The sequence below is a fragment of the Otolemur garnettii genome, unplaced genomic scaffold (genome assembly GCF_000181295.1).
Source record: "Otolemur garnettii isolate 467f Iridium unplaced genomic scaffold, OtoGar3 scaffold00030, whole genome shotgun sequence".
Taxonomy (NCBI): Eukaryota; Metazoa; Chordata; class Mammalia; order Primates; family Galagidae; genus Otolemur; species Otolemur garnettii.
Genome location: NW_003852425.1, coordinates 8,566,162 through 8,581,828, shown reverse-complemented (window position 1 = coordinate 8,581,828; position 15,667 = coordinate 8,566,162). Strand labels below are relative to the sequence as shown.

General features: G+C 36.0%; 1 protein-coding gene across 1 annotated transcript in view; it reads left to right on the top strand.

Moving 5' to 3' along the window:
• Positions 1-15,667, top strand: part of WDR36 (WD repeat domain 36) — a 37,599-nt gene that overhangs the window by 11,554 nt on the left and 10,378 nt on the right. Inside the window, exons 6-17 of the mRNA XM_003788922.3 lie at positions 207-261; positions 1,642-1,774; positions 2,021-2,196; positions 2,522-2,642; positions 3,126-3,191; positions 4,088-4,174; positions 5,180-5,325; positions 7,880-7,994; positions 8,909-9,074; positions 9,303-9,411; positions 10,756-10,835; positions 14,660-14,767. Of these exons, the coding sequence (XP_003788970.1) occupies positions 207-261; positions 1,642-1,774; positions 2,021-2,196; positions 2,522-2,642; positions 3,126-3,191; positions 4,088-4,174; positions 5,180-5,325; positions 7,880-7,994; positions 8,909-9,074; positions 9,303-9,411; positions 10,756-10,835; positions 14,660-14,767 (1,362 nt within the window). The remainder of the gene's footprint in view (positions 1-206; positions 262-1,641; positions 1,775-2,020; positions 2,197-2,521; positions 2,643-3,125; positions 3,192-4,087; positions 4,175-5,179; positions 5,326-7,879; positions 7,995-8,908; positions 9,075-9,302; positions 9,412-10,755; positions 10,836-14,659; positions 14,768-15,667) is intronic.

Below are 15,667 nucleotides of genomic sequence, written 5' to 3'. Positions count from 1 at the left end.
AAAAAAAAACAGCCAGGCCTTGTGGTGAGCACCTTTGGTCCCAGCTACTTGGGAGGCGGAGGCAGAAGACTCGCTTGAGCCCAGGAGTTGGAGGTTGCTGTGAGCTGTGATGTCACGGCACCCTACCCAAGGCGACAGCTTGAGGCTCTGTCTCAAAAAAATAATAATAATAACAATAGCTCTCAACTATTATTTTCTTCTTCTAGTAAACTTCTATATACATTTCCAGGATGGAAAGTTGGAGTAACAGCTCTTCAGCAGGTTAGTGTTTTTCTGTTAAGTCTAAGAAGACACAAATTTAGTAGTAAGATTCAGAAATCAGTCATATTTTTAGACTAAAGAGAATACATAGTTTTTTGTTTTTTGGGTTTTTTTTTTATTTTTATAGCTTACCCTGAGGATTAGTGTTTTGGAAATGTAACTGAATATAGGCAATAATGCCTTTGGTTATAAATGTTTGTGGAGCTCTTAGTGCTTGGAATTAGGCTCTGAAACTGTGCTTGCTATGGATCCTTGTTTTGCAAGTGTATGTAATCCAGTGCTTTGTGTAGTATGGAAATGAATAGTTCAGCAATTCTAAGAGAGATTGTAGGTCATACAGAGAAATTTATCAGGGTGTTCACATTTGTGGTTTGAAGTAATTGTGGCCATAATCCTGATGTTTGGTTTAACAGTGGTATGTTAAAAAAAATCACTTTTTATTTTTGACTCTGAGAGATATGTGTAAATGAATGAGTGTATTTCGAGAGAGGATCGGGTATGTCTACTAGCTACATACATAGCTGTTATACCCTTGTCTTTCTAAATATTCACATCTACACTTGCCCAGTTGATGTGCTATCCTCAGCCTCTCTCGCTGCCATCAATCTTGCTCCTCCTTTGCCTACTGAAAAGACTCTGAAGATGTCAGATGATTAAGTCCCTAGAGGGCAAGGGATTATATTTGCTTTAGTATTTCCAGCTTCTACACAGGGCTTCATGCAGAGGAGGCACTTTAGGGCAAATTAATAAAATGTTTAGCCTGCTTCCATTCTGTGATGCTATTGGACACAGATCTGTGCTCCAATAGAGAAGCAGCCTGTGTGTAGTGTAGGACCATTGAATTGTATTATAGATCATTGTAAGACAGTTATAATCATAGAATATTCTAGTTGAAAGAGGCTAATTTGGAACTTCTTTGCCTTTTAGTCTGTTTTATAAATTTTTCCTTTTTTTCCTTGGATAAATAATCTTCCCTTCCTGTATAGTTGGCTACAAATGGCCATGCCTGTGGCAAGCTTTCAGATGTTTTGGAGGAGTCATCTTTTTCTGTTTCCATCCGGTCACTGACCTGTAGTGATTTCACACATTAACTTCCTTTTCTGTTTTGGCTGTTGTTTTATCAAGTCAGCTATGTTTAGCGGGGTAGTAAGAGAATGTGGACTGGCAGAATTGAAGCTAGGAAGTAATTTGGAAAAATCATTTCTGAATACTTCATGCTGAGTAACAACTGTAGTATGCCAGAATGGTAATACTTGTGAGGTTTTTTTGCCACCTTTAGGAAGACATTTCATTATTCTTTTTAATAACCCATAAGTAATGGTGCATATTGTCAAAAATATTAAAGCTATTTCACTTAAGATTGAGTTATTTAATTTTCAGGCACCAGCTGTGGATGTTGTTGCTGTTGGTCTTATGTCGGGTCAGGTTATTATTCACAACATTAAATTTGATGAAACACTAATGAAGTTTCGTCAAGACTGGGGACCCATTACTTCAATCTCATTTCGCACAGGTAATTTTTAACTTACTTATTGATAAGAGCTAAGGATATTTAAATGTATTACTTTAATGGTCATGGAAATTTTCTTTATCATCTTATAGTTAATAGAAATGAATGAAAAGCTGGAACAAAAGCAAAAAAAAGATGACTGGATTATTGGAATATAGTCTTTTTAAACTATGGATTAGAAGGATAGAAAAAAGAATTATTTAGTTTTGGGGAGTCTGTTTTTCTTAATGTATTTTATTTTAATAACAGATGGTCATCCAGTAATGGCAGCTGGAAGCCCATGTGGCCATATTGGACTCTGGGATTTGGAAGACAAAAAATTAATCAATCAAATGAGAGATGCACACTCAACAGCAATTGCCGGGCTGACATTTCTCCATAGAGAGCCTCTTCTGATCACAAATGGTGCTGACAATGCTCTCAGGGTATTATGACTATTGTTGTTATCATCTTCCTGGCCCATCTGACCTACCCTCTGGGTTATTACAAATCTACTTTAATGTATGATCCTTGAACCTACAAAGTGAAAAGGAATATGGAGTGTGGTATGGCTGTAAATGCATAAAAAGTGTAGCAGGTGACATAGTTGCAGTGAGGTGTGAGTTACACTTTATTTCTTCTCCTATCCCCACTCTAACCCTTGTAGCTCCAGGGTCAGTGGCCTGGCAAGCACTAGTTCACTGATACTCGATTTAGTCACAGATCAGATAGTACACTGTAGAAGAACCTGACCTTTTTATTTCTTGGCAGATATGGATATTTGATGGTCCTACAGGTGAAGGCCGTCTTTTGAGATTCAGAATGGGACATAGTGCTCCTCTTACCAGTGTCAGATATTATGGACAAAATGGACAACAGATTCTAAGTGCAAGTGAGTTTTTGCTTTGTACTATTGTTTATATCAGCAAGTATTGAGAGTTGACTGCTCAGTATAAGGTTTGGCCTTTACATATTGTTTTAGATTCAAAAATCTATTAAGTGGTGTAGAAGACTGGGTAAAACTACTGTCTAGTTTAGGAAGCGTTATAGATGATAAGTCTATATACTTGGAGTGTCCTGTATGTATTTACTAATCCTTAGAGGCAGAATAGTCATATTATGAAAATGTGGCCATTGCCTTATTCTAATAATCTGCTGACAATTTATTAGTACCTTCTTTTCACTTTATCCTTTGTTCACACCAAATGCCATCCTATACACACTTAAATATTGTAATGAAATGGTTGTAACCTGGCTCTGCCTTTAAAGTGTCCCAAACCTCAAGCTTTTCGTAGACTCTAATTTAAGATCTGTGATTCACATGGTCTCTTGTTTTGGTAAAGTTATTGGTTAGGAATTTTCTGTTTGTCAACAGGTCAGGATGGAACTCTTCAGTCATTCTCCACAATACATGAAAAATTTAACAAGAGCTTGGGACATGGTAGGTCATTTGCAAGATGGAAAATAAGCTGTGTGTCACAAAAGAAATATTTCAGGATTCTGTGAGATAAGTAGAGGAGGTTTCATCAATAAATTCTCCCTTTTCTTGGATGAAATTAAAGAACATGTATGGAAGAAGCATTAAGATTTCCAGGATCAGAGTTGCTATAGAAGTGGGGAAAGTGCTGCTAGAAGGTTATTGAAAAAATGAGACATGTCGGGTGGTTGAAGACATACTGCTGTCACCCAAAAGGCATTGATGACCTCACTTGGGACATCTGTAGAATGTATGTAAAATTTTTAAATGAAAGACAGCTTAGAGAAAGTAGCAAAGTAAGCACTGTTCAGTGTTTTTGCTTTAAAGGCCTCATTTTATTCTCTCTTTTCACAGTTTCTAGCCTTTGAAGTTTTTTTTTCAATTTTTCTTTCATTGGTTCTACATATAATCATTCAGTGGAATTTTGTATTTTTTTGCTAATCGTTTGAATGTGGTCTTTGTTCATTATATTTCTAATTGATTATTGTAGCAGTGTGGGGAACTCACTGGGTTTTTTTATATTGGTTCTTTGATCACAGTGAAACTGTTACCACTTTTAATAATTATTTGGTTATTTCATTTGATTTTTTTGATTTTGTGACCACCCTACCACCTGCAAATAATGGTATTTCTGTCTCTTTTTTTGATTATTCATATGTTATAATTAATTTTCTTAAATAATTACATAAGCTAAACTTTAGAAATGATTACATAACAATAATAATAACTATGTTTTCTCCCTGACTTAAATGAGAATATCTTGAACATTATAGTTATATGACAATGAATAGCTTTTCTTTTCTAGACATTTTCCATTAAAAGGATTCATAGCTAAATTCCCCTCTCCTAACTAATCCCAGGATTAATAAATAAAAAGAGAGTCAAACGTAAAGGACTTCAGAATACCACGTCTGTGCGACTTCCACCCATCACCAAGTTTGCAGCAGGTAACTTCACACCACATTTTGAGAAGATCTCCTTTGTCATTTGTTTCTTACTGTAAACTTCTTTATTTCCTCCACGTTAAATGTTTTTACAAATATTAATTTGCGTTTAGAAGGTAAACCCAAGTACATGCTGATTTTGTGTGAAAACTAAAAATGACTTGTTTTTATGTGGACTTGATATCTATGTAATCTTAAGCTTTGCTCTTCTCTCTAATAGCTATAAGAAATATTAATAAGTTATTAATATAAATTAATAAATAATAAGACCCTTTGTAAGGTGGCTCCAATTGCTTTGCCCTCCTCTCACCCCTTTAAAGAAAATACTTGCCTTTCTGTCTTCAGTTGTGTTGAGTTTCTCTTGGCATGTTGTCTCCCACCTGGTGATTTCCACTTGTCTTGCCACTCTTTTTCTGGGAGCCATTTGTTATTACTCTGTTCCCAAATCTCCTCTGAGTCGTTTTATAAAACAAACTTTATTGTAATTTCACCTGATCAATGTTAGATATGTTAATTAGCTTGATTTGGCCATTCCACAATGTATACATATGTCAAAACATGTTTTATACCATAAATACGTACAGTTTTTGTCAATTTAAAAAATCATCTCTTAGGCAGCCCCTGTGGCTCAGTGAGTAGGGTTAATATATACTAAGAGAGGCAGGTTCAAACCCAGCCAGAAAAAAAAAATAGCAAGGCATTGTGGCAGACACCTGTACTCCCAGCTACAGGAATCGCCTCAGCCCAAGAGCTGGAGGTTGCTGTGAGGTATGATGCAACGGCACTCTACCGAGGGTGACAAAATAAGACTCTGTCTCTAAGAAAAAAAATGTTAGTAATAATCTCTTGTTAGATTGGAAGCTCATTGCTATCAGGATTACCCATTTGTGTTACCTTTGTATTCATAATGTCTGATAATAACAGGGAACATTACATGCCAAAAATAATAGATGAATAACGGGGAGAATAAATAGCAATTTGATTGATTTACAAGCTTAATTGTTCCAGAGGAAGCTCGTGAGAGTGACTGGGATGGTATTGTGGCTTGCCATCAAGGTAAGCTGTCTTGCTCAACCTGGAATTACCAGAGATCTACAATAGGTGCTTACTTTCTCAAGCCAAAAGAGTTGAAGAAAGATGACGTAACTGCAACAGTAAGTGAGCTTCCTTATGAGGATGTTTTCCACTCAAAACTGTCTCTGGTAATCTCATTATACTCAACATTTGCCCATCATGATTGAAAGAACATAATTGAACATTTTGAAGTTACTCCCTAATAGTGTTAAGTTTTCTGGCTTGCAGAGATTTATTTATTTAATTAAGTAATATCTTGTGGTTTTGATTGGCATTTAGACAGTGACTTATGATGTTGGACATCTCTTCATAGCTCTTTATGTATCTTCTTTGGAGAAATGTCTATTCACATATTGCCCATTTTTTAAATGAGGTAATTCATCTTGTTATTATTAGGTTATAATAACACTTTATATATCCTAAACACAAGTCCCTTATTGAACACAGGATTTGCAGATATTTTATACCTTTTTGTGAGACTATCATTTCGTTTTCCTCGTGATACTATTTTCAACATAAGAGTATTTCATTTTGATGGTGCCCAGTCTATGTGTTTTCTTCTCATACCACTTGTGCTCTTTGAAAAATCATTACTTAGCCCAAGGCCACAAGATTTAGTGCTGTTATTCCAAGAGTTTTATAGTTTTAGCTCTTAACATTTAGGTCTACTATCCTTTCTGAATTAATTTTTGTGTGCAGTATGACCTTGAACATGGACATCCATTTTTCTGAGCCCCTTAGTTCTCTTTCTCCATTGAAGAGTCTTGGCACCTTTATGGAAATCATTTGACTGGGTAAGGGTCTATTTCTAGACTCTCAGTTCTTTTCCATTGTCCTATGTGTCTGTTTTTATACCAGCACCACACTGTCTTGTTTCTAGAAGCTTAGTATCAACTTTTGAAATCAGAAATATAACTCCTCTATGCCTTTGCTCTTTTTCCAAGATTGCTTTGACTATTCTGGTCCCTTGAATTTCCGTATGAATTTTAGGATCAGCTCATCTGTTTCTATTTTTTATTTTATTTTATTTTTTGCAGTTTTTGGCCAGGGCCAGGTTTGAACCCACCACCTCCAGTATATGGGGCCAGCGCCCTACTCCTTGAGCCACAGGCACTGCCCAGGACTGTTTTGATTTTAAATCAATTTGAGATTTGCCAACTCTAATCCATGGATGTAGAATGTCTTTGGATTTATTTACATCTTCTTTAATTTCTATCAACGGTGTCTTGTAATTTTCAGTGTATGTCTCATACTTTTGTGATTAAATTTTATTTTCAAAGTGAAATTCTTTTCTTAATTTTATTTTGAATTATTCATTGTTAGTATAGTATGTTAAATGATAATTGATTTTTGTGTATTGATCTTATAGCCTTGCTGAACTTACTAGTTTTAATAGTTTTTTAGTGGATGCCTCTGCTTTTGAAAGTGCTTATTTTTTTTTTGTTTTTTTTTGGGGGGGGGGTTTGCCAGGGTTGGGTTTGAACCCGCCACTTCCGGTATATGGGGCCAGCATCCTGCTCCTTGAGCCACAGGCACTGCTCTAAGTTTTTTTTTGTTTTTTGGCTGGGGCTGGGTTTGAACCTACCACCTCTGGTATATGGGGCCAGTGCCCTACTCCTTGAGCCACAGGCACTGTGCCAATGTACTTATAACATTTTTAAGCACAAATTTTTTTTCAAGTATGTATGCTCCATTCTCCTTAGTGTGAAAATCTAGTCTTAAGCTTATATAATTTTCTAGACAGTAAAGATACTATCTTAAGCTTCTTAAGGGGAGTTCACTTGTACAGTTTTGAGTAATGGCTATAGTCCCAGTGGAAAGAATAATTAGAACTAACATTTTTTCTGTGCTTGCTTTGTTCCGTATCTCTGGCTGGCACATATTATTTCATATTATTTTCACATCCTATGGATGATAAAACTGAGTCTTAAAGTAATGAGTACCATGCCTAAGGTTAGTAAAACTAATAAGTATCAGTACTGGAATTTGAATTGAAACTTCTAGCCTATAGGGATCACTCAGAACATTTAGTAATGTGTGTATACAGTGATACTTATTTAACAAGTGCTGACTCATTTGTCTTATAACCTCAGCTACCTGGAATAAAGCCAGTAACAAATAATAAACAAAAATAATTATTAGAAGGCCCATGCACAGAAGTATAATTCATTACTCAAAGATAAGCCTCACGATTCATTGTTGCTTTGATCTGTCTTAGATAAGACATTAGAATGAATAAATGAGGAGATCAACAGATGCAGGCCTATTAACAACACAAGATCCTATAAAAACATTTTTCTTTTTTGTGGGCATGTAGTTGTTCATCTTCTGGTTTCATACACTAATCTGAAATTTTAAAAAGTAAAATGAATAAATTTAACAATAATGGGTGGGGGAATATCTAGAAGGTCACTCTCTCCCTGTCCCTTCTCCCTGTCCTTTGGCCCTTGTCTCTTCTTCCTGTTCCTTCTGCCTGGCCCTTTCTCCCTTGTCCCTTCTACCTTGAAGAACTTTCTTAATTTAAAAGTAAGAATTCATAGATAAAATATACTTTGGAAACCATAAAATGCAATTAACAAATTATATACATTAGTTATTTTCTGTCATTTATGTTTTGCTTTTTTTTTCCTAAAGGCAGTAGATATAACTTCTTGTGGAAACTTTGCTGTGATTGGCCTCTCATCAGGAACTGTAGATGTATATAACATGCAGTCTGGTATACATCGAGGACGTTTTGGCAAAGATCAAGGTATTGATCTTTTTTTCCTTTTCTTCTTTATTTTTTTAAGGTAATATGTAAGGCTAATAATGATAGCTAGCATTTATTGAATCTTTTTTTTTTTTACATATACATGTGTTTATTAGGTTTCCACTTTTTGCCTTCACAAAATGAAACAGGTAACAATAACAACGTTTAAGATAAGGACTAGAAATAAAAACCTCGTAAAGAACGAACAAAGACAAATACATTCAGAAAAGAAATCAGACGATTGCTGCATCAAAATATTAAGCAATAATAATAATGCAAAGAGGGTAACATGCAATTGTCAAATAAGAGTATGTCTAGTATAGAATGCTTTGATTCTGAGGTTCAGTATGGACTGAGTCATCAGCTAACTTCTTTTTTTTTCCCAAAGACTCAAAAAATAGACAACTAATATTTATAAATAAAAGTAAAAGATAATTTCAAAGAACGGATCATGCCAAATCTTATAGACGATAGAAAAAGAAGAAATACTTTGCATTTATTAAATCTTTAAGTGCTAGGCATTTGTTAATGTTTTAATGGGTTATCATCAACTCTATACAATAGATACGGCCATTCTGTCTGTTGGTATCATGTTGAAATACTCAAGAGAATCAAGTCATGGATACCTAAGGTTAAGTGGATATTATGTAAAAATTGTTTTCTTCTCCCCTTTAAGCAGAAAATCCTAACTATTTTTTGAAACCTTCAGGCGTTGATCTGATCTCTGAGTTTTGCTTTTGCAACATAATAATTAAAGGTCTTCTCCCAGCCTTCCAAAGTCCAGATTAACTTCAAGGTTCTAGGAGATTAAGTAGTGGGACTTTAGATACTTGAGTGAAGGGATCACTCTTTGTGTATTGTTTAGAGAAGCAGTGCCCATCGTGATCTTTTTTTTCTTTTGACTTATTTTGAAGCTCATAAAGGATCGGTTAGAGGTGTTGCAGTAGATGGATTAAACCAGTTGACAATTACAACTGGTAGTGAAGGATTACTCAAATTTTGGAACTTTAAAAGCAAAATTTTAATACACTCTTTGAACCTCAGTTCATCTCCAAATATGATGCTGCTACATAGGGACAGGTAAACTGTTTCTTTTAATGATAATGGGTTTTCTTTTTGGTGTTTTTGGTAAAAGTTCTTATGGAAAGTACATAATTTACCAAGTCAGAAAAATCGGACTGTTGGAAGAACAGCATTTGGCTTAATTTTTCCAAAGGTATATGTAATTAACAAAATTAAAGTGAATGTGAGATACTAGTTCAAAGGTGTTTTGTTTGTTTATTAATACTGGTGTGTTTATCTTGCTAGTGGCCTTCTGGGACTTGCGTTAGATGACTTCTCCATTAATGTTTTGGACATAGAAACTAGGAAGATTGTCAGAGAGTTTTCTGGACACCAAGGCCAAATAAATGACATGGTAAAACAAACTCTAGGTGTTTTAACAAAACTTGACTCATTTCTACTGTTTAGATTAAAAATGTTCAAATAATTGAGTCATTTATTTTTTTTAATATCCTTAAAGTTATTATATAAGGAGATTTTCAAAAGAAATAATAACTTAAAGGCTTGTTTTCAAAGAGGAATAAAATTTTGAATTAAAAGAAGTTTAAGGGTAGTGCCTATGGCTCAAAGGAGTAGGGCACCAGCCCCATATACCGGAGGTGGTGGGTTCAAACCCGGCCCCAGCCAAAAACTGCAAAAAAAAAAAAAAAAAAAAAAAGAAGTTTAATATTTCTCAGGAAGTTGCTATTGTCAGACTGAACTATAAATCCTAGAGTTCATCATTTTCTCTTTAACTCTAAAAAAGGGCAACGTACTTTGGAGAATAATCTGTTGATATATCATTTTTGACTTGATATTCAAGGAGACTAAAAGAACGCATTTCTTTTTTCTGTATATAGAACAAATAGTAGGAGATCATTTGCCTAAAATATCTGGTATCTTGTTTTTTCTAGTTTAGTTTTATTTCTAGAGTGACTATATCTTAACCTTCAGAGAGTTTAATAAAAATGTGTTTGATTTTACTTATGTTCTTGTAGTGGGATATATGTTATGGTAAGAAGTAAACTAGTTTAAAAAGCTTATTTTATAAAAGAAAACTTTTTTTTTTTTTTGGCCGGGGCTGGGTTCGAACCCACCACCTCCAGCATATGGGGCCGGCACCCTACCCTTTTGAGCCACAGGCACCACCCCTATAAAAGAAAACTTTTAAAATAAATCTGTCCAAGACCACATTAAGGGTATATTGTCATTTTGCATCAGTTGCCAATACCTACTTGAAAACAGACAAAAATAAAATAAAACCTAAATACTTGATGACAGATTCAGCAGCTACATTAACTTACCAATTCTCATACCAAAAGCAAAGTTTGCAGTGCTTATCCTTTTCCTAAAAAATAGGAGAAAAATGTTCGTAGTAGATTGTTAGATAGGAAGTTAGCAAAATTACACATCTACAGAATGTTTTGATAGCATCTGTAGAAATGATGGTAGGAGTATGGTAATTTTGGTGAAATGGCATTTTTGAAAACATTTGTCAGTGTCAATTTGTTCCTCCTATTTCTTTCCTTTTCTCAACTTGTGTGTCTAGAATTTCTCTGGCTTGGTAATAAGTTACTGTTACTTAATTAAATCTATCTACGTCTCTCTCTACATATACACACGCAAACACAAAATAGGACCTTACCTCTCATTCTTTCCCATCTTTTGCTTTGTCACACGCAGTTAAGTTTGTTTTTGTTTTCTTTTTTTTAATTTAAAGGCTTTTAGTCCAGATGGTCGTTGGTTAATAAGTGCTGCAATGGACTGTTCTATCAGGACTTGGGACCTTCCATCTGGGTGGTGAGTTTATTTTTGAATCCCTATTCTCTATCAGAAGATTTCTTAGTTATTGTCTTAACATGTGATTTTTACTTACTGTTAAGGGATTATGTGGGGTTTTTTCAATGTGCCTATATTGGAGCTTTTCTAACAAACTGTACTTATTTCTCCATGGAAAATAAATAAATTGATCTATAAAGAGCAGAGAATAGTACATATCATGAAAGGCGATAGTGAGAAAAACACTGTATCTATCTTAGGTTTTTTTTTAAGTTCATATTGAATTTGGCTTAAAGGTCAAAAGCCCTAACTCTCCCTTTTGCATATTGTGTCTTCTTTGTCTCTAACATAATTCTGGAAGAAGGCATTTTAGATAGTCTGTTTTCTGTTGCTTTATAATAAATTTATAAAGAAAATAAATTTATTTCTTACAGTTATGGAGGTTAAGAGTTCCCAGGTCAAGAGGCTACATATGCTGAGAGCCTTCTTGCTGGTAAAGACTCTGAGGAGTCTGCAGGGTGTCACTTGGTGAGAGAGCTCAACCTACTACTTCAGGTCTCCCTTCCTTGTCCTTCAAAGCCGACCAGATGGCCCATGAATCAGAGATATCTGCGGCTTGGCTAATACAGGGTGGCTAAGACAGATCCTTAGCTCTGCTTTTACTCTCATGCCTCACTAAAAACCCTGTCTTCTCAATACTGCAACAATGGGGATTAACTTTCCACGTGAGTTTTAGGAGGGACCTTCAGACCATAACAGATACCTTAAAGTTTTCAGATACCTGAAAGTACGTGTTTTAGGATTTGGGTAAAACCCAGCACTGTTAGAAATCTGGTTCATGGATTGATAATTTGCTACTAATCTTGAACTTACACAGGGAAGGATCCAATTCTGTTAAATCATATGAGCAAGGGGGGCCTGTATGTGTATGTGCTTTGTTAGAAAATAGGTGATTGTAGATATCAATTAAAATCTTATTATTAGACATAGAATTGCCTGGATTGAATATGCAAAAAGGAGAATGATGGGAATAACAAACTATCTAATTCGTTAAGGATTACACCATAAGGAAGGAGATAGGTGAGAAAAATGAGAAGGAAGATGATAGGTTTTATTCCTGAAGTATTCCTAAGTCAAGCTTTAATTCTGCTTTCTCTTCCTACTCAAGAATTGGATAAGTTCATGCATGAAAACAGTTTGACCTTTAGAGAGGAAAAACCCTGATGTCCTCATTTCCTTTCTAGTTTGATCTTTGCCTGAGGCATAGCTGCCTCTTCATCATGTCCTTGAAATTTGAATAGGCAGAGCTGAAGAATGTCACTAGCAGTTTTAGCTCTAATAACTAGGGACTTTTGTTTGTCTAGGTGTGTCTCTTTTTTACTTTACATAGAGTAAAGCAAAATCTAATCAGTTGGATGTGACCTCCTTTTTGGTTTTAAAAAGTTCATCTAAAGTTGATATTTCCTTAAAAATTTTGTTAAAGACAGTATTAAAAATCTTAGTTGTCTCTTATTTCTTGGTCTTTTACTGCTTTCTAAAAATGAACATTATATACTTTGAATTGCTTAAAGAAAGTTGTACAAGTAACAGTTTTAGTTCATATTAGGTGGGAGAGAGTTAATGTTCAGTAATACTAAATTGGCAGAATATTTTTTTTAAGTGGCAAGTTTATCTTTGGAATGGGAAGAATGAGGATCTGAAAGCAGCATTGAAAGCCACCAACTTTCAACTCAGCATTAGCTTTCTGCTGAATTTCTCATTTCAGTAAAAAGTTGAACAGATGTAAATCTGATAGATTTTTAGGTCTATCAATTTATGTTTAGGTAAACACAGGCTATTGTAAGTGAATAGGGAAGCATGAAGCTGGGTCCCACGGAAGAGCTGAAGGCAAGAAAGTGAGACATGGTTAACTGTTCTGGTTAAAATTTGAAGCAGAGCAAGTGAGAAAGTTGGAAAGCAATTTCAAGCAACTGCTGCCACTTAACTGCAACTAAGCTAATGTTTACTACCTGCAGCTAGGCCCTTCATAAGTATTTTTCATATTCTTATAGGTGTAAGTACCATCACTGTTACTAGTCCCATTTCACAAATGGGGAAATGGAGGTTCTTAGAGAAGCTACTTGATTTGTCCAACATGGCTTACTTTGTATATGGTAGAGCATAAAATAAGCATAAGAAAAAGAAACAGGCTTCCCTAAGTTGTAATGTCAGCCCTGCTCAGGTTGTGTCATGTCTTAAGGATGGACTGAGTTTTTTGATATAGAAGATAAGTAATAAGGAAGTGATGCCTATCTAAAACAAACCGCATAGGGACTGAACTGTTTCCCTATAAAGCTGTTTAAAAGTGCTGAAAAATGTTTTGTTTGTAGAACTCCCAGAGAAGCAGAGTTGACACTTTCTTATTCCTGACATGTCATTCCTCTACCATGACCACCACCTGTTACTTCTGATTGTGTTTGATCTAACGGAAGTTCAGGTTCAACTCTTTGGGGGTGAGAAATGTGTAAAATAGTTCTAATAAAATTTTGCATTTTCTTCTGTCTCCCCCTACCCCCACTTTCTGAAGCACATTATATGAGAAGAATTGGAATAGAACATTGTTTTGGATTTCTCACTGAGGCAAAACCCTGCCTTTGTTTTACTTCATTTTGATTTCTGTGCACCTCACTTAAGTGTTGCCCATATAGGAAGGTGCTGATCTTGTAAATCTCATCCCTTAGAATGGGAATTCTGTTAGTGTTCTTTCAGAAAAAAACTGTAAATACAATTTTACAGTTATATTAGAATTAGCAGGTATATGGTATTTTTGAGTCTGGGTGTTAGCCTATGTGCTATGCTTTGCGAATTTATGTGGCCGTTTAAAATATGCTGTGTCTGTGGAAATCACCTTGGTCAGTGTGGTGGTTTCATGTAATGGAAGGCCAGTCTACCCACACATCACAGCTGCAGATACAGAGTTGCATAATGAAATTAACAAAATAATTATAGTATCAAGTAAGCAGGTTTGCAGAAGCGGTAGATTCTCTTAACAGACAGATTCTACATGTTAGGAAGTTTAACCCCTCACATGCGTAAACGTTAGTGAACAGTACTGGTAAAGACAAAGGAGGAGGTACAAAGATCTAAGTGCTGTGTTTAATCCTCTGTATACATTGGGATAAAACCTTCTGCTATGGGTTGTTTGGATTAAGTGTATTAACATAAATAAGTTAATCTATGGCAAATAATAGATATTTTGCATTTGTTTCCTTGATTCCCCAGAAGAGCCAGTCTTACAAGCTCCCCAAAAAGCAGACTTTAGCAAAAATTGTCAGGGTATTCTCTATAACTGAGAATTCAACAGCAGCCATTTTCCTGAACACACTTTGGTGTGTGTTTGTTTCTAGTGCTTCTAGTTGTCATCTTTGCATTTATTATTTAAGTTTCATGTTTTTAATGGCTTTCACCAAATTGAGAAAAAGATTTTACCATGGGCAAGTCACTTAATTTCACCACTGGAGAGTCCTCATTTTGAGATGCTCAGAGTATGTTCCATGAATCACTGGTATAGGCATACCCTGGGTACATGTGTGTGTCACACTGTGATAGTGTATACAAATCGTAGTCCTTGTGTTTTTGTTTTTGTTTTTGCAGTTTTTGGCTGGGGCTGGGTTTGAACCGCCACCTTTGGCATATTGGACCGGTGCCTTACTCCTTTGAGCCGCAGGCAGCGCCCCCTTGTGATTTTTTTTAACACTAAAATTTTCTATATCTTTTACCCCTTGCTTTTTTAGCAACAATGTTTTTTGTGAATTATATCCTTTTTGGTAGAGTTCTAATATTTAACATCTGAATTCTTTTTCTAGTCTGATAGACTGCTTTTTGTTGGACTCAGCTCCTCTCAATGTTACTATGTCACCTACTGGAGACTTTCTGGCAACTTCCCATGTGGACCACCTTGGAATTTATCTATGGTAAGTCCTTTCATACAGTTATTCTGGGATGAAATAGAGGGAGATGATACTATTGATACCAGACAGGTGGCATCCCAGCCAGCTCAGCTGAGTGGGGCTGGAGGACCTGCCCTCCGTTGTGGCAGTGTTGGTGGCGGCAGCCAGCAGAGGAACCAGCAGGCTGGAACGTAGGCAAGCAGGGGACCTTCTCTATATTTTACTGCAGTTACCTGAGATTCCCAATTTTTATTTTCCATTCTAGATTCATGTTTGGGAAAAAGAATTTGTCCTCTACATTGGGGAAGTTGTCTACATCTGGATTAGTCATTCATGACTAGAGTGCAGGCTCAAGTAGCAAAAACATGACCACTTGGGCAGCCATTCTAGAGAAGGGACATCCATGACCTTTGAGCAGCTCTGAGAATATGAGCCATATATTCACTCTGTCTTACTCTCTGAGCCCATCATTACTTTTTTAATAATTTCTTTAAATAAAGGTCAATGTTTGTCTGAAAGTGTCCCACGAAACCCCGTGTTCAGAGATGCAGAGGAAAGTACTGCTAGACAAAATGATTGGAATGAAAAGGGGGGCTAAGGCTCTGTCAGTCACACAGCTGACACCCATGTTTATTGAGCTCCTTATAAACTTATCTTAGTAAAGGTTAAAAATAGCAAAAAGAGGCTTGGCACCTGTAGCTCAAGTGGCTAAAGTGCCAGCCACATACACCTAAGGTGGCGGGTTCGAATTCAGCCAGGGCCCGCCAAACAACAATGACGGCTGCAACCAAAAAATAGCCGGGTGTTGTGGTGGGTGCCTGTGGTCCCAGCTACTTGGGAGGCTGAGGTAGGAGACTCGCTTGAGCCCAGGAGTTGGAGGTTGCTGTGAGCTGTGATGCCATGGCATTCTACCCAGGGGGACAG